This window comes from Neovison vison, chromosome 1, assembly GCF_020171115.1.
Source record: "Neovison vison isolate M4711 chromosome 1, ASM_NN_V1, whole genome shotgun sequence".
Lineage (NCBI taxonomy): Eukaryota > Metazoa > Chordata > Mammalia > Carnivora > Mustelidae > Neogale > Neogale vison.
The window spans coordinates 59,061,930-59,081,639 of NC_058091.1; the positions used below are offsets into that span (position 1 = coordinate 59,061,930).

The 19,710-nt window shown below is 41.2% G+C and overlaps 1 protein-coding gene across 3 annotated transcripts; it reads left to right on the top strand.

Moving 5' to 3' along the window:
- The first annotated feature begins 1,157 nt into the window (after positions 1-1,157).
- Positions 1,158-18,453, top strand: FUCA2 (alpha-L-fucosidase 2). 3 transcript variants are annotated; one of them, XM_044247487.1, is made up of 7 exons: positions 1,158-1,417; positions 4,433-4,620; positions 7,737-8,076; positions 9,608-9,818; positions 10,031-10,221; positions 15,853-15,961; positions 17,681-18,453. In XM_044247487.1, exons 1-7 carry the CDS (start codon positions 1,173-1,175, stop codon positions 17,819-17,821), a joined length of 1,425 nt encoding a protein of 474 aa, XP_044103422.1. In that variant the 5' UTR covers positions 1,158-1,172; the 3' UTR covers positions 17,822-18,453. The 3 variants fall into 3 exon arrangements, with proteins under 3 accessions (XP_044103422.1, XP_044103432.1, XP_044103440.1); XM_044247497.1 differs by having other exon boundaries at positions 7,737-7,860; XM_044247505.1 differs by lacking the exon at positions 1,158-1,417 and adding an exon at positions 1,767-1,776 and having other exon boundaries at positions 17,681-18,253.
- Positions 18,454-19,710: the final 1,257 nt, after the last annotated feature.

The window sequence follows — 19,710 nt, forward strand, 5'->3', positions numbered from 1 at the left end:
ACTCTAAAAGCCCGTAGGAAGGGGAGAGTGGAGCTTCTGATGGTGTCCCTTGATGAATCCTTCCATGTTTCTGTCAAGTTTCTCCGGCGAGATAAACTCAACACCAGGCAAAGTGGGTACAAGGCAAGATTTATTAAAAACACTCTCCAGTGAAGTTTCAGGGCTCAGGAGAAGGGGAGCCAGGAAAGTTGCGCCGGGAGGAGGTGGGCACCCTCGGGAGAGGTTCCAGTGACTCTGGAAAGTCACGCCCAAGGCAGGGAGGAGGGGGCTTCTAAGGGGCCTCGAGGGGAGTTCAGGGGTCTTTTGTCAAGTTTCCCTTATTTGGATATTTTGCCTGCTCCTCGGGGTCCCATTGCTCCACTGGAGCCCGGGGCGGAGGGTCTCAGATTCCTGCTTGGGCTTTTGTTCTCCTGTCCGAGCTCAGGTCTTGTGGAGGGAACTTTCTGCCAGCCCAACAGTTTCTGGCCGCATCCCCCCTGCCGCAGATTTCTTAAACACTCACGCCACTGGGCTCACCTTAGTTCACCACATTTTCTAATGCAGCGATTCTCAAGGTTTGGTGACCGACCCGAGCAACACCAGCACCATCCAGGACTCCGTTAGAAATGCACACTGGGGCCCCCAACCAGAGCTGGGAACTGCTGGGATTTCACCTGACCCAGCCTCCCTGTTGACCACCACGGTTCTCACACACCCAGAAGCTTGGTGGGCGAGTGGAGGCGGGGGTGGGCACAGAGAATGACCTGGGCTGTTTGCGTGCGTGGGACCTGCAAGGACTGGGTGACCCGCTCGAGGTTCCTGCCTTGGCCTGCGGGTCCCAGGTTCCAACCGGACCGGTGGGCCACGTCGCGCTCCCCGGCAGTTTCTAAGGGTCGTTCTGCTCCAGCAAACACGCGCTCCCTGGGGTCCCTGAACTTGACTCTTTCTTCCCCACGAGGCGGTCAGACCGGGAGCTTCAGCCAACTCAGCAGCCTCGGGCCGCCGGGGGCGACTACCGGCCTCGCTGACGCTGCCCTCCAACGCCGCAGCGCCCCTGGGGTCCTCGGCCTGGGACAGCAGCCGCTCCCGCGCGCGCAGGGAAGGTTCCTTTGTCCTGACGGCGCGGTCAGGTGACAGCTCCGAGCCTACTTCGCGGGAGACCCGGAAGGCGCGCGCTGGGCGGCGGCGGCGACATGCGGCCCCAGGCGCTCCCGGGGCTCCGGCGGGCGCTCCCGCTGTCGCTGCTGCCGCTGCTGCTTCTGCTGCTGCTGTCGCCGTCCCTCGCGCCCGGTGCCGCCCCCCGCGCGCCGCGCTTCGACCCCACCTGGGAGTCCCTGGACGCCCGCCCGCTGCCGGTCTGGTTCGACCGGGCCAAGTTCGGCCTCTTCATCCACTGGGGGGTGTTCTCCGTGCCCAGTTTCGGGAGCGAGTGGTTCTGGTGAGCGCGCCCCCTCCCCCGGCCTGCGCCGCCGCCCCGCCCCCGGCTGGTGCGGGTTTGCGGCGCCCCCAGGGCCTCGCCTCCCGCGGTCTGGGCGGCGGTCGGCACTTCCGGGTGTTCGGAGCCCAAGTCCCTGCGTAAGTGCCGGGAAGAACAGGGCGTTTCTCCTCCGCGGGGCTGCGGCGCTGCCCCCTGCCTGGCTTCTCAGCGGCCTGGTGGTTGCGCGTGTCACGCGGGAGCTCCCGCCCTGGAACCGCCCGGGGACTAAGACGGCAGAAGCGGCTCCAGTTGTGCGGGGGTCAGACCAGGAACCGCGAGGCTTGGGCCTAAGCTGGTGTCCATCTCTGTTCAGCCATGAAGTATGGTTAAGACCTAAGTTATGAGTCTGTGATGCTTCTGTTCATTTGGACATGCACTGGCTCTTTAGGGTTAAAATGTTACCATGTGTGACTCTGGGAATTAAAAAGTTTGTAGAGGGGAGCCTGGGCGGCCCAGTTGGTTAAGCCTGGCTCTTGATCTCAGCCGGGGTCTTGATCTCGGGTGCTGAGTTCAAGCCCCTGTTGAGCTCTGCGCTGCATGGGGAGCATCGATGACAAAAAACAACAAACAAACAAAACAACAACAACAAAAGCTTCTAGAATGTTATCCTAAAAAGACTCCCTAATGTTATAAGGAAAGCTGCACAAAAAATTGTTCTTTAAACTTTACTGAGATCTATGCCAACATGCGCATGTAATCTCTTACAACTTTGAACTGTTTTATCTACCTTTCCTGATTAAATACACAAGATACTGAGTTCTTCAAGACAGAAAAGTTACCAAATGTATGCATATTTAATGTGCACACATATATAATGTATTCCTGTGTAAAACAAGAATATAAAGGAGTATTTAACTCTATTTATACTATACAATAATATGCATCAAACTATATACAATATAGAGTAGATATAATAGAGTATATATATTATATTAACATTACATTATTACATTATACCACTTTCTACAAAGACACTGACTTTCTGCAAGCAATAGCCTTTTTAAATTAAATTAGTCCAACTGATGTAAAAGAATGTGTAGGGTATGAGGCACAATCCATACATTCTTTTTGAAATCAACTTGTAAAACAAGGGACTTTTTTTCCCCCTACTGTCTATTACTAGACATAGTTACTTCAGGATGTTATAAATCTTTGTTTGCAAGTTTTGTGCTATAAGGCATTTTGAATTTATTTTTAAAATGTTTCAGATTAGCAGGTACATAAACAGATTTTCTTATCCTCATGTTAAGATGTAATAAATTATATGTTATCATTTAGTTCAACTAGGAATATTAGATAAATATACATTTGGTGCTAGAAGAGGATTTGATGTTAATTGAGACTAGTGCTGTGCCAAAAATACCTAGTTTTGAGTCCTATTATTCTTTGCAATGGTTAATTTTTCATGTTCTACAAATAAACACAAGGTTGTTTGTTTTAACCTAGAAGAATAAAGATACTGCTCATGTGAAACTAACTAGAATATATTTCTAATAATAAGTGCATTAACTCTGTAGAAGATTTTTCTAAAAAGATTTTATTTATGTATTTTTTTGAGAGAGAGAGTGCAGGGGGCGGGGGGAGGAGCAGAGGGAAAGGGACTCTGCACTGAGTATGGAGCCCTACACTGGGCTGAGATCATGACCCAAGCCAAAATTAAGAGCTAGACACACAATGGACTGAGCCAGCCAGGCATCCCAGCCCTGTAGAAGATTCTTTAATTATCTGTGGTCTCCCTTTGTTTCCTCTAAACCTCTGGTCCCCATGCCAGTTTCACTCAGGACAGGCAAACAAACAGTCAGCAGTAGAGATGAGTATATCTGACTGTCCTTAATAGCGATTCAAACCCAGGTATAAATGATGGATTCTTTACAGTAAGTGCCTCTTTTCATCTCTATTAGTATGGAATTTGAAAGTAACTCTAAACTATAGTAGAGAATGAAGGTTCAAATTAAACTGTACTGGGGAAAAAGAAATCCCTCATCCTTGTTCAACCTTCTGACTGTCCCAGTTTGTCTTCTGTAGTTCAGGCTTTTTAAATTAATTAATTAATTAATTAATTAATTTTATTTTTAAAGATTTTATTTTATTTATTTGCCAGAGAGAGCGCGAGAGAGCCTGTGCACAAGCAGGGGAAGTGGCAGGCCGAGGGAGAAGTAGACTCCCTGGCTGAGCAGGAAACCTGATGGAGGACTCAATCTGTGGACCCTGGGGTCATGACCTGAGCCAAAGGCAGAAATTCTTTGACTGAGCCACCCAGGTGTACCTGTAGTTCAGTTTTAAAGGCAGAAATGCATCATGGATCAGTTAGGATACTTTCACTTCAAGGTACAGAAAACCTAAGTAAATGATATAATAATAAGGGTTTGTTACTCAACACAAGAAATGTAGAGGTAGCTGTCTCACTGATGAAATCAAAGAAACTTACCGATTTCTGTCATCCTCAGCCTGTTGACTTGTCCTTTCATGGTGACATGATTACTGCCAGCCAGGCATTGCTTTACACAACCAGAGCAGCAAGAATTGCTCAGAATGAATGCATAACAAGTAATCCTTAAAGGCTGAGTCAATATGTTAAAATAATAGTATCATTTTAATATTACTGTTGCCAACTCCCCTGCTTGGTCTTTACTGGTGAATATAAAAGATGCATGCTGTTTCAGGCATGTGATCTCCCTTTTGAAGACTGTCACTTATGTTGCAAAAGACTATGTAAAGATACATACTACATTTTGTGATTTGAAAATGAAGAATTAAGAGCAAATATGTGGCTGGGTTGTCTAGAATGTTCAGAGGGTTAGATGGAAAGCAAGGAAAGTTTACAGTAAGCTTTCTTTAAGGCAAAGTCAAACTATTGGGGAAGTGAGAATGAGAATCTGGTAATATTTGAGTAAGGGGGAATTAGTAAGGGGAGCTGGGCCAGTTATTTCAAATGTTTATGTGTATGTCATTTATGTGTTCTCTTCCTTCCTTTAGGTGGTATTGGCAAGAGAAAAAGATACCGATGTATGTGGAATTTATGAAAAATAATTACTCTCCTAATTTCAAATATGAAGATTTTGGACCACTATTTACAGCAAAGTTTTTTAATGCAAGCCACTGGGCAGATATTTTTAAGGCTTCTGGTGCCAAATACATTGTCTTAACGTCCAAACATCATGAAGGTAAATAAATGCAACATTTGCAAACGCTGACAGTAGTTATGAAATGTAAAGTAGTTCTTTCGGAAGAAGAAACTAAAGCACATGAAATTAGTTTTCTCTTAGGAGCAGCAGTTAGTGGTTACTGACTTTTGCCTGTAATTTAAGGGACCACGTATTGCATCCACTTGAGAGGCATTAGGTTTGTAGAATGATCAGACATCCCCCCCACCACATAAAAACAAACAAAAAAGAAAAATAATCACATTTTGTTATGTGCATATTTAACAATATTTCCAAAATTTCATTTAAAGCTATTTGAAGTGAGATGTGGATTGCAGCTCCAAGTTTATCATTAAAATTGCCTCTTTCTTTCTTTCTTTCTTGATTTTATTTATTCACCTATTGGAGAGAGAGAGAGAGAAAGCAAGCTCAAGTGGGGGGAAGGGCAGAGACAGAGATTCTGAAGCAGACTCTGTGCCTAGCCCTGAGATCATGACCTGAGCTGAAACCAAGGGGCTAATGCTTAACTGCCTGAGCCACCAGGTGCCCTGCCCTCTCTGCTTTCTTTGCCCCTCTGTAATGCATTCTGGAAAGGCTTCCTCACCATGGAGATTATAGTGCTGTAGTTTTATGTCATTACCCACATACCTTGCTGCACTTTTGGCCAACTCTTAGGTGGCCAAATGGTGGATGGTTTGCCAGTGATAAAAGTGATGCAGATCATCCAGAGGGACAAAGATGATGGGACTGCCATGGTGCCCATAAAAGTCAGAGGTGGTGGAAGAATATCTACAAGGAGACACAGTGGTTGTATCAGTGAAGCTTCTCCAGAGAAGCAGAACCAAGTGGAAGTATGTTTATATAAAGAGATTTATTATTATAAAACATTGGGCCATGCAATTATGGAGCTGAGAAGTCCAGACCAGGAAAGCTGGCAGTACAGTTCCAGTCTGAGGCCAGTGGCCTGAGAACCAGGAGTGTGAATGATGATTTAGGTTCTAGTCCAAGTCTGAGTCCAATGGCAGAAAGTGTGAGCTCGGACAGGCAGAGAGAGTTCTTATTCAGCCTTTTATTCTGTTCAGGTCTTTAACAGATTGGCTGAGGCACACCCACACTGGAAAGAGCTATCTGCTCTACTCAGTCTACCTATTTAAACCTTAATCTCATGCAGAAACACCCCTGTGGAAACAGCCAGAAAATATTTAATCAAATACCTGAGCACCCTGTGGCCCAGTCAAGCTGACACATAAAATTATCCATCACAGGGGTCCTACATTAATAGGATAGTTTCTACCCATTACTGCTCTAGTATCCAGAAGATCAAGGGAATGTCAACAAATTGTTACTATCCCAACCACATTTTAATTCATTTGACAATCTCCTTTGCCTGGTATAAGAAAATTTGCCTCAGTGCTTTCTGCAGAGGGGGGAAGGGGAATAGGAGGAAAGAACCAAAACCAAAAATCTGTAATTATCTTAGAATACTTTTCCCTTTGGTACATTCTAGTGGCTTAATGACTTTCTCCTGTAGATGTTTCTCCTACTGAGGTAGATATTTAGAAAATGTATTTGCCTGAACATGTTGGTTTCCTGATGTCTAGGAACTCTTTAAGCTGCATAGCACAAAGTATTCCATAGTGAGCTTATTTAAAAGCAAAACAAAATAACTTTTAATCATACCATGAGGAGAGATAATGAAGCCCACATCTGTAAACTTTCTACGACTCATGTTTTCATGGCTTTATGGAAAAAACCCACTGAGCTTGGTAGGCAGGAAGATCTCTCCGTGAGCTTTTATGCTAGTGATGAAGACCCATGTGATTTTGGTACTATCTGGCAACAGAGCCTGTCAACTCAAAACATTTTTTTAAAAAAATATTTTTTCTTATTTTTAAGTAATCTCTACAACCCAACACGGGGCTCAACCCACAATCTTGAGATCAAAAGTTGCACGCTCTACTGACTGAGCCAGCCAGATACTGCCAGCTTGAAACATTTTGCATAGGACTTGAAATATCAAGACATTGCTTTGAAGCTTACCACAAACTCCTTTGGAACAAGAGCGAGACGTTTTAAACTCTTCCTGAAAAGGAATCCAAAGACTGTGTCCATCTTAGACTTGTCCTAATTCATGAGAGTAAATAATAGAGTGCCTTATATATGTCTATTCTCAAAGATTCTTTAGATTTCAGTGGGATAGTAACAATGCATTCCAAGCAACATTCCTAGGCACTAAAATTTCTGAGGCTTTTATTATTACTTCACGTTATATAGCATTTCTATTACTTTTATATAGAACAATCTAAATGCAAATTCCTTTTAAAATAATGAGCTATTTCAAAGTGCTTATTTAATGGCAGACATTGTTTTTCTTACCATTTAATTGGTAGATAATTGCAGTTAGTTTAAAGAGTACCATCTGAGTTTATGACTCAGAAGGATGAGATTACAAATGGTGGGAATATTTCAAAGAACAGAGCTACTGGGGAAGCATATTTTTTCCCTTCTGGTGATAAAGGATGAACGATGAAGCTCAGTGAAGCTCAGGATGTACTATTAGATATGGATCGCCTGTGTTCTAAGACTCACACTACCTAAAGCATCCCCAACCAGGGAACATACTTTAATCTTTGGTTTAGGAGACAAGTAAGAATCTTGCAGGGGTGCGTTTCAGGATCTCCATTATAAGTAGTAGTGTCATTGTTAAGGACGGTAGATGTGGAGTAGGTCCCCCTCTTAGCTGTGCTCTGTTTCTGTTATTGATTTTGTGCTAGATCTTGTGCTAACAGAAGGCTGCAGGCATGATGCTGTCCTTCAAGGAGCTTCTATTCTAAGAAGAAAATATTCTTCTTAGAGTTAGAGTTCTTCTAACTCTATTCTTCTTAGAGTTAGGTCAGACTCCACAGACCTTAAGGGGGCACCCAGAAAGTCACTAAAAAAACCTCTTGGTCCCACCTTGTTGAAATTCTCCTTTGTTATTCATAAGAATACATGCTATGAAAAAAAAATGCCATAAAACTGATGTTGTAGACATTTTTATATGTCCCACTTACTATCTAGTGTGTTTTGGCATTGTATAGGTAGAAATTTGCTAGAACAAATTCATGTTCTTACAAAGACTCAATATCATTGTGCAGGCTTCACCCTGTGGGGCTCCCAGTACTCCTGGAACTGGAACGCTGTAGATGAGGGGCCGAAGAGGGACCTCGTCAAGGAACTCGAGGTGGCCATTAGGAAGAGGACTGACCTGCGTTTTGGACTGTACTATTCCCTTTTTGAATGGTTTCATCCTCTCTTCCTTGAGGATAAGTCCAGATCATTCCAACAGCAGCAGTTTCCAGTTTCTAAGACGCTGCCGGAACTCTATGAGTTAGTGAACAAGTATCAGCCGGAGATCCTGTGGTCGGATGGTGATGGCGATGCTCCTGACCACTACTGGAATAGTACAGGCTTCCTGGCCTGGCTGTATAACAGAAGGTGTGGGTGCGCTTAGATTGCTCCCATGACCCTCCGTGTTCCTCATTCCTGTCTAGCGTTTGCTTTGTGAAGTTTTCCCTCTCAGGCCCATCTATGGTGTGGGGTAGGTGGAAGTCGTTGTCAATAATGCCTAGTAGATATATCAGTTTTTACTCAGAGTAATCAATGAGCAAGAGTTATAACTCAATAGTCTGATTTTGAAATCACTAAAATCATGAATAATTTAGAATCACTGAGAAAAGATAAAATCACAGAATCAAGAACTTTGAAGACATTAATTTTGTGGGTCTCCCTTCTCATCTCCTGTTCTGAGACAATAGTTTACCACTCTTTGTGATTATGTGCTTTTGAATTCCTCTGATTCCTTCTTTTCATCTTTTGACCCTTTGGTAATCTTTGCTGCTCAGTTGCTATCACCCTTGTCTGCCTCCTCCTTTACTTCATCAGCATTCTTGCCACTTCCTGTTCTTTACCTGTTGATTTCTAGCATGCTCCAGACTGCCACCTTAGAACAGAGAATTCGGACCGAGCTCCTCCAAGAGACTTAAACCATGTGGACCGAATTTATATTTTAACTAGAAAATACTCAGTATTGTGTTTTTTTTTTTTTTTTAAGAGTTTATTTATTTATTTGTCAGAGAGAGCACAAACAGGGGGAGTAGCAGGCATAAGGAGAAGTAGGCTTCCCGATGAGCAAGGAGCCTGATGTGGGACTCGATCCCAAGACCCTGGGATCATGACCTGAGTTGAAGGCCGACCCTTAACAACTGAGCTGGCCAGGCATCCCTTGGTGTTGTGTGCTGAAGTCTGGGAGTGTTCTATGTGTGTTACCTGAACACACCTGGGGTGTGCCTAAGAACATTCTGGAGAGCTCTTTCTACTTAAAGCAGCAATTTCTCCAGGTACTTTTTCCAGGGGGAAAGACTGGGAATGATCCACTTCAGTTTGGAAAGCAAACTGTCTCTTCTAAGTGGGGAGGGGCAGGAGCTTTACACCTGCTCTGATGATAACGTTGTGGGGTTTATTTCGTGCCATTGTAGATTCCATGATGGCAGCAGTCCACTTGCTGGAGATTTTTCAACCTTAGACACAACTGTAGGAGGAAGACTAGAATGTATGTATGAGATTATTTAGTCATAGGTGAGAAGAATATTTTGTGTGTAAATTCAAATCTGATTATCATTCATAATATGTGGGACAAGGAGCTTCAAATAATAGTATGATAGTCTTATAAGTGCTCTATGTGCGGATTACTGGGCTAGGTGTTTTACATAAATTATTTCTGTTCTAATAGCAGTTGAGGAAATTGATTCTTCAGAGGAGTTAGGTCCCTTACACTGGGATAGGGAGCTTAGAAAGTGACAGAGCCAGGATTGCAGCCAACCCACTCTATTTGACTTCCAAACCATGGGCTTTGCATTATATTATGCTATGATGATCTTTCAGAAGTGGATTTCAGTTAGACCTCTTTCCAGTGACATTTCCTTTTATGTAAAATATTTTATGTTTTATTTAAACAATTATATTTCAGCCCAGTTCGGGACACAGTTGTGACCAATGACCGTTGGGGATATGGTACCATCTGTAAGCATGGTGGCTATTATACCTGCAGTGACCGGTACAACCCAGGACATCTTTTGCCTCATAAATGGGAAAATTGCATGACAATAGACAAGTTTTCCTGGGGCTACAGGAGAGATGCTGGAATTAATGACTATCTTACAATCGAAGAACTAGTGAAGGTACAGTAAAATATCTGGTGACCATTAAGGTAATATTCTTAATTGTGTGGGTATGTGAGAATTACATTTTTATAGTTTGTATTTTCTGTGTTTGTTCTTCTGGATGGTGATTACATATGAGGTGGAAGCACACAAATACAACTTATCATTAACACATTCACAATGGAATTGTTTCATCTACCTAAGAACTTTATTTGCTCTTAACTTTTCAGGAACTTGTAGAAACAGTTTCATGTGGAGGAAATCTTTTGATGAATATTGGACCCACACATGATGGCACCATTTCTGTAATTTTTGAGGAGCGATTGAGGCAGATGGGGACCTGGCTAAAAGTCAATGGAGAAGCCATTTATGAAACCCACCCTTGGAGGTCCCAGAGTGATGATGTCACCCCAAATGTGTGGTAAGTTCTTGTTACCAAGTACTGTTTGATGGAGGAAGGCATCTAAAATTTCTCAGCGATGTGAAGAGAAAAGTAGGATAAAAAAGGAAATTGGATTTTTGCCTATTTATTCAAAGCACTTTCCAGACTTTAGAAGAAGTCAGCATGTATTTGAACACTTGTTTATCAAAGTGAGCTTAAATCATCTTTAGAAACTTCATAATAGTGGGCAAATTTTAGTGAAAAATAGTTCTTATAAAAATCCTAAGCCATTCAGAAAAATGATAGATATTGAGTGGTTAATCCAAAAGGAAGACTTATGTTTAGTCATTTAATTCTAATTTTCACAGATGCTCCATCTTATGAAATTAGCAAGTAAGAGGTGCTGAAGGGTAGAAAATATATTTAAAATCAGCCCAAAAAATAGCATTATTTTAATTGAAAAAAAAAAAACAAAAAACAAAAACAAAACCAAAAACCTTAAAACTTGTTCATGTTATTCTAATAACTCTAAACTTGAAGTTTCCCTAACATTATTTTAACTTGCTAAATTTTCTTTTAACTAGAATCTTCTTTAAAAGCCTTGCTTCAGGCTTATGTCAGAGCTTATGTCCAAGCTTTCGTATGCCAATGAGTATCTGAACCACACTTTACAAATATGATGGTTTCTGATGTGGGGTCTTAAAATATATAAATAAGAGTCGTATCAGTGAAACTCTAAAAATTTACCTTTTGTTGTCACCAGGTGAATATAGCCAGGTCAAGTATAAATCAAAAGATTAGACTAAATGTTCTTCTTTGATCTTACTTGACTTATGACTTAAAACTAATTGTCAGCTCACTGGAGAAAATAAAGGAGAACAATCTAGACAGAAGCAACTAACTGTAGAACTTTAAAATGGCTGGGAGAAGCCATAGTGAGAACCGCACTAGCTGTCCTTCATTTTACAGGTACTAGTTTAAATCTGGTATTAAAATTTGTGTCTGGGCATATATTTGACCAAAAGGGGGTCTGATCATGATTTTGCAAGTATTAACCAATATTCCATTAAGTTTTATTTCAATAAATAAAAATAAAAGCCAAAATATTTAACAAGGCTTGTGAAACCCCTTGTTTGGCTCCTACTAACTTCACCAGCCCCACGTGGCCCTCCTTCCCTGCCAACCACAGCCACCCCCACAGCAGAAGGTGTTTCCTATACCTGTGTGCTGCCTCTCCTTGCTGTAGTCATCTGTAGACCCCCTTACAATCCTTCACCATTTCAGCCCTGACTGTCACTGTACCCAGAACTACTTTAACATCAGTCTTAGTGATTTGAATACCTATATTCACATTTCTTTTAATTTGCTGGCCCCTCAGTTCCTGGACTCTCTCCTCTAGGGACCTTCTCCACTCTCCCTTTGCTACCCCACCCTTTCGGGTCATGCCTTAGGTCCTACGTTACCAATAACCAAACCTCATCCACACTCTCAGCTTGAAGCATTCTGTGGTGTCCTACCACTTTTTATATCTCAGCTCACTCCACACAGCACTTGGGCTTCTGGAGGGATCTATAATCCATCAAGGATACCATCTGTGACTTGCTCACTTTTTCTCTGTCCCTCAGCCCTCTTCCCGATTCTGGTCAGATACTGTGGCTTGTCACTCCATTGCATACACTCTTTTTCTCTCTGTCATACTCACTTGACTTTGATTAAAACCTCAACTTTGGTTAAATTTAGCTCTTATTCCATACCTGCCCTTGGATAGCCACATGTGACTGAAATACACAGACGTAGACAGACACACACTCACACATATTTCTTGGTGTCCCAGATCTCAACAGAAATTAGCCACTCAAAGATATCATTCTAGCAGTTCTCTCCTTTTGCTCCTCATCTTCAATTTTCCCTCTTTATTAGATCCTTTCCTGTCCACATGCAAATGTGTTACTTCTTACATCTTAAAACAAACAAACAAAAAACCTCTTTTAACTCTTAGATTTATGGGCACCTCCCTATTTCTCTCCTTTCTTGTATAGTAAAACATGTTAAAATATTTTATTATTATTTCTTGTTATTATTACTTGTCAATTACAATTTCTTGCACCAGTTATCTCATGTACCACTCTGGTCAGACTTCCATCCCAGACTTCATAAAATCATTGTTACAAAGGCCTTTGATATGCTGTCCTTCACCAAATCCAGTGTCATTTCATGGTCCCTATTTTCTGAGTTTATGGCAGCATCTGACTCGTTGATTGCCCTCTCTTCTGTTTCTCCTCCCCCCCCACTTTTTAAAAAAATATTTTATTTTATTTAAGAGAGAGAGAGAGAGAACACAAGCTGGGGGAATAGCAGAGGGAAAGGGAGATGCTAAGATCTTGACCTGAGCAGAAGGCAGACATAACTGACTGAGCCACCCAGGTGTCCTGATTGCCATTGCTTCTTGTTGGCTGCTCCTTCTTAAGTGTCCTTTGCTGGTTCCACTTCCAGTTCCCAAGCACTAAACCTTGAAGTGCCCTGAGGCCTAGGCCTTGGATTTCCATTCTTCTTATTTATTTTTATTCCCCAGATGATCACATCCGTTTTCACAGATTCAGATGCCACACTGATCACCTCTACAGTGCTGACTTCTTTTCTTGAACTCCAGACTCATAATCAACTTCCTAGTCAACCGCTCCTCATGGAAGCATAAGCACCTTAAACCTGGTACTGTCCAAAACTGAGGTCCTCCTAATTTTTAAATTTTGCTCTAAACCAGCTCCATGCAATCTTCCCAATCTCAGTTAATGGCAGCTTCATCCTTTCAGGTGGTTGCGAGGCCAAAATCTTGGGAGTCCTTAACTCTCCTTTTACATCTCACAGCCAACCCATCAGCAAAGGTCATCATCTTTGTCTTTGAGGCGTATCTCGAATCCGACCGCTTCTCATCCTCTCTTGTGGTAACTCTCTTCTTTTTAGTCTCTGTTATCCCTCCCCTGGTTATTTCAGTAACTTTCTGAGTGATCTGTTTCTGTCCTTACCCACTTAATCTTTCTGCTATAAAACCTTTTAAATAATAAAGCCAGGTTATGTCACGCCTATGCTCAAATTCCTCCAGTGGCATCTAGGCTTAGAGAACGAGCCAGGTCTAATAGAAGTTATAAGGTCCTATAAAAACTGGCTCCTTGGGGCGCCGGGGTGGCTCAGTCAGTTAAATATCTGCCTTTGGCTCAGGTCATGATCTCAGGATCTTGGGATCGAGCCCTGAGTAGGTCTTCTTGCTCAGTGGGGAGTTTGCCTCTCCTTCTCCCTCTGCCCTACCCCAACTCATGTGCATACACGCTCTCTCTCTCTCACGCTCGAATAAATTCTTAAAAAACAAAACAAAACAAAACTGTTTCCTTGCTGTCTCTGATCTTGTCTGCCATCCTGCCATTCCTCATTTCTCCTTCTGCCCTCCTTGCTGCCGTGTCAGCAGGCCAAGCACACTCTTACATGGGGACATCTGTGCTTGCTGTTCTCTCTTCCTCCAGATACTCACATGTCTCTCCCTCATGTTCTTCAGGCCTCCTCAATGCCTCCTCCTCAAAGAGGTCTTGCTTGAGTATTAGATTCAAAATAACATCTACACTCCTCCTTTCCAACCTAGCACGCTCTGTCCTCACCTGGCTTGTTTTCCCCTTGGCACTTAATCATCACCTCATTCTAATTTTTCCCACTACCGTGTGAGTTCCATGAAGACAGGGACTGTGTTCAGTACTATGTCTCCAGCCCTAAAAAAGTGATTAGCATTTTAAGATTTCAATAAATATTTGTTGAGGGGCGCCTGGGTGGCTCTGTCTTCGGCTCAGGTCATGATCCCAGGGTCCTGGGATCGAGCCTCATATCGGGCTCTGCTCGGCAGGGAGCCTGCCTCCTCCTCCTCTCTCTGCCTGCCTCTCTGCCTACTTGTGATCTGTCTGTCAAATAAATAAAAATCTTAAAAAAAAAAAGTTTGTTGAAAAATTAAGTAAAAGAATGAGAGAGTTCTGTTTCCTTTGTCTAAGGCTTCTGCTTCTTACCCTTCTATCTTCTCTTTCATCCTCTAAGCTCAGATTAAATGTTGTTTTCTTAGAGAGGCTTCTTGCTGATGGTCTCATTTAAAGAGATCGCTTTGTTATAATCTTTCAATTTCCTTTTCTTTCATTGTGCTTGTCAAAACCCACACTTTTGACATTATTTGTGATTACTGAACATCAGTCTTCCTCAGTCTAGTCTAAGTTCCATAAGAACAAGAACTAAGTATGTTTTGTTTTTTTCTTGTATTCCTAACACAAGCTTCAGTACTTGGCCCAGCACTGACACATGCATGTCTGTTGGTGAGGGAATATGATGATTGGAATCAGCAGGTGGAAAGGCATTTACTCTCACAACTTACCTTCTTTGCTGATATTCCCCTGCCTATTTCTAACTCCATGAGAACTGTCTGATGGAGAGTAATATTAGAAAAATATCTGGGGGGCGCCTGGGTGGCTCAGTGGTTAAAGCCACTGCCTTCGGCTCAGGCCATGATCCCAGGGTCCTGGGATGGAGCCCCACGTCGGGCTCTCTGCTCGGTGGGGGGCCTGCTTCCCTTCCTCTCTCTCTCTGCCTGCTTCTTTGCCTACTTGTGATCTCTATCTGCCAAATAAATAAATAAAATCTTAAAAAAAAAAAAAGAAAAATATCTGTTCCTTTTAGTTAGGGGAAGTTGGGGGGAGGGAGGTACTAGGATATCATGATTGACAATAACAAGTATATATTTGGTCTTGTCTCCATTTCTGGCACAGAGCTCCTAAAGCTCTTGGAATTTCCTAAGTGATGAGAATCATAAAGATGTCTTTTGTTATGTTACCGAGGTGAATTTTCCACTTCACCAAGAGGTGAGGCTGGTTGCCTGGAGATCCAACCTTGTGACTACAGGGTTAGAACTTTTAGTTCTACTCTCTGCCTCCAGGTTGAGGAGAGAGGCTGGAGGCTGAATCAGTCCCCAATGGCCAATGATTTAATCAATCATATCATTAAAAACCCAAAAGGACGGGGTTTGGAGAAGTTGAGGATTGTTGGGAGAGTGTGTGCCTGGAGAGTTCCTGGAAGCTCCAAGCCCTGTCCCCATACCTTGCCCCATGCATCCCTTTTTTATGGCTGTATCTGAGTTTTATCCTGTTGTAACAGACTGATAACCCAGTAAGGAAAATGTTTCTGTGAGTTCTGTGAGCTGCTGTACAAAATTAATTGAACCCAAGGAGGACGTCCTTGTAACCTCCCGTCTATAGCTTGTGGGTTAGATGACCAGGTGATAACCTGGACTTGTGATTGGTGTGTGAAGTTGAGAGTGGTGCAGGCAAGCAGTCTTGTAGGATGGAATCCTTGACCTGTGGAAATCTGACACTGTCTCCAGGTAGAGTCAGAACTGAAGAACTGTAGGACAACTAGCTCGTGTCTGAGAATTGCTTGGTGGGGTAGGGATCCCTCCCCAGCCCCTAATACACACCCTGGAATTGGGTACCCCTTTTGGGTGCTTTTTATCCTACCATGGAGTTATTTTTCTTTCTCTCTATTAATGAAGATACTGGTAAATATTTACTGCATGGAAGTATCTCTGTAAAATAATTCCAAACCTGACCTATAATGAGAAATATTACTACACTTTTTTCCCCTTTTAATCAGGTACACATCCAAACGTAAACAAAAATTGGTCTATGCCATATTTCTTGAATGGCCCACGTCAAGGCATCTGTTTCTTAGCCAACCGATAGCTACTCTGGGAGTAACAAAGGTAAGGGGATTTTATCTTTATTTAAATTATCTTTATTTCTATTATTTTATATCTCCTAAGACTACAGGTTTCCCCCACTATCTGAAAGCAGAGCATTCCTATGAAGCCTTTCATAAACTGAAACGGTGTGAAGCCAAGATGCAATTACCATTAATTTACATGGAAGTTTTTTTTGAATAGTTCCAGACCCCCAAAATAACCTTGGGCTCTTCTGAAACCTTAGAACACATCTTGCTAATAGATGCACAAAATGAACTGTGACAAAACACAGGTGCTCACAGACATAGTTGAAAGCTGTGGCAGCTGGATGCTGAGATGCTGAGTGTAGGAAGGAACTTGCTGCCGCTTGGGCTGCTGCTTGGGCTGGGCATGGCCTCTAACCCAGCTCCCTGCAACACAAACACTGACTGCTGGTTTTACTTTTTGCCTTATTTTTGTAAAAGTAAAAATCCTCTCTAGATTTCTCTGTTATAGAAACAGGTACTAACTACTATAGGTCCTTCATAAAAGTGACGTGGCATAACACAAACTTTCAAGAAGTGAGGGATACTGTAATTTGAAAATGAACTTCCTCGGTGGTAATGTTTGGCCAAAGCTTTGGAAGTTTTAATTTCCCAGAAAACTAAAATTTAAAGAGCTATGTTATCTCCCTGCATATCAATGTAAAATAGATATTCTTTCTCACGGTTATTTTGGGTTGTTCAAGTTCTGCAAGCATCCAAAATGAATTCTGGAATTCACAAATACATACACATGCAGACATACATAAAATGAATTCAGATTCTTCCCCAGACATCCCATCCCAGAACACATCTGAATAAAAGTAAGATGTGTGGCATCACTATTTTAAGGTCATTAAAAAAATGTGGAGAAAGTTAATCTAACAGTTGTAACCAACAGATCTGGCACTGAGTTCTTTTTTATATATTTTATAGCTTATTTTTAAGAAACTGACAATTGCCTTGGATGTAAATTGTCCATATGCTTCTCCTTGCATCATTTTCCATATTTCATCTCTAACAGGCAGATCAGGCAGAAAAACAGAGTTCAAATTTAATGTTTAATTACAGCTTAGTGGCCTAGGTATGACATCAGCTTTTTATTTGATCTGTATTCTGTTTGACTCCCACTAATACTGCTATTTAAAAGTTCATGGGCTTTGTTTTTGTGTTGCTCTACATGATAGGCAAAGTTTTCTTTTTCAGAAAAACTGCAGATATATAGGAAATTACTTATATCTAAATCCACTTAGTGTAAAGCTAAGGATATAAAACAATTACAGTAATAATTGATCAGACTTATGTACTGTTGATTTGTTACTGGAAAATCCAGGGAGGGAGGGTTGCTAGATAAGGGGTCGGGGTGGGGGTGCTTTCTCCAAACATTCTGTGCAAGAACTACACAGGCCTTATGTTGGGCAGATTGGGTCCAGAGTCCTTTTCCCCAATCCTCTTTCTGTTCAGTGTTTACCCTATTCTGACACTATTCAACTTAGTCTTTTCAACTCTTAAGTACTTATATATGAGAGGAATACACGAGTAAGATATGTATGCACTCATTTGGATCAAGGGTTAAAACAGTATATGAACCACTAAATAAAACTAAAAGACGAGTCTCCTGTCTACAGTATTTTAAAGAAATACCATCTACTCTTTCCAAATAAAGTGGGTGAGTCAAAGAGATACATTCGGAGATATTTGTGTGTGCTTTTAATTTCAGATTAAACTGCTGGGACATGGACAGCCACTTAACTGGACTTCTTTGAAGCCAAATGGCTTATTGGTAGAACTGCCACATCTAACCTTGCATCAGATGCCCTGTAAATGGGGCTGGGCTCTAGCATTAACTAATGTGATCTAACTTGCTGCAGAGAGGTTCATGCTGCAGGTACACTGGAGACTAGAAAATATCAGGTTTCTATAATTGTAGCACTTAGAGAAAGCAATTGTAAAACTGGTCAAGGAAAGTCAAGTAATTATTTAGGCAATTCAGACTTTTCTTATGTTTCTAATGTTTTTCTTAAATTACCCATGTTAACTGTTTTAACTCTACAGTGTACTTTGCCATCAGTCTCTTCACATTGAGTTTATTTCCATGTGTGATTAAGAGGTGGGAATTTTTGTTTTATAATAGCTAGGAATTGGTGGTGGTAATGACTGACTGATTTGTGTCTCCTGAATTGTGTCTCAAATTCATTTGTTGAAGCCCTAACCTGCAATGTGCCTATATTTGAAGATGGAGCCTTTGAAGGGGTAGCTAAGGTTAAATAAAGTCATAAGAGTGAAAACCTAATCCAGTCTGACTGGCATCCTTATTAAGCAAAGAAAGAGACACTGTAGATGCAAACACACAGAGGAAAGGCCAGGTGAGGACACAGGGAAGAGGCACCATCTGCAAGCCAAGTAGAGGCCTTAGGACAAACCCAATCTGCGAACACATTGGGCTCTCAGCCTTTGGAATTGTGAGAAAATAAATTACTGGGATTTAAGCCACATAGTCTCTGGTATTTTGTTATGGCAGCCTTAACAGACTAATACAGGTGATAGGTATATAATAAATGTGACATATTTCCAATGCACATAGTAATTGTCTTTTTATTAAAAAAAAATTCTTTTTTTTCCTGTCTTGGTAATAAAACTGATATATGTTTACTTTAGGTATTTTAAAACATACAAAAATGCTCAAAACATGTTAGAAATGCTAAAGCCACTGTTTAGAATAGCACTGTTAATATTTTAGTACATTATCTTTCAGGGTTTTTGAGATAGGGTAGAGGGTATGTGGGATTGGAGGCACAGGCCAATTTTTGTAGGTGAGCTAATTTGAGCTCCAATTTACATTAATATGTTTCCTATGTTTGCCTTCAAGCAAATTGGATTTGAAAACCTAGCTGAAAATTAGGAATTCTGTTCAATTCTTGCCTAAGAATGAAGCAAAATAATGAAGTAAAAACAATATTGATTTTGATGTAAATTTAAAGAAACATGATTAGAGAACTCTCTGTCCTCAACAAAAGATGTTTAATTGGCCAGATCTTTATTTGAAGTCCTGCAGGTTCCATTTGTTACATAGTCAAATGCAGACATGTCACTGTTTCCAAAAAATGGTTCAGAGAGAGAATAAAACCAAAGCACATATTTATTTCCTAAAATCATGCTATCATTGAAAACTTTTAAAAAAATTACTCACTGTTAAAGTTCCTAAAATTACCAAATTTTTGAAATTATGCCAAGGTATTTATATACATAAATATATTAATAGTTCTAAATTCCAATTAATATTTTATTAGGGATTCACTTGGACAGATTTATATGATCCCAAACAGTATACTAAGAAAAAACAAAAAAAGGAAGTTTTGTTATTTGGTAGCTACGAGGAACCTAAATGACAAAACACAGTTCAGCATTGAACCCAACTATATAAAAAAAATCTATGATATGAGGACAATAATAATGGTAAGGATAATTAAAAATCAGATCTCTCATTACCTATTTTAAGCCAATAGTTTTATCCTCCAATCAAATAATCATTTTCCCAGAGTTATTAAAAAGGTATAAAATGGCCTGATTTGAATTTCACTAACTTCTGGTTTTCCTTTAATGACTAGAGAAATGTTGAAGGCAAAACAAACTGGATTATTAGACTGAATAATCTAGTTATTGATATTTTAAATATGGATACCACTGTATTAAGATTCTCTCTCTCTTTTTTATGAGTACCATATTCAAGCAACACAATTCTAAAAGGTC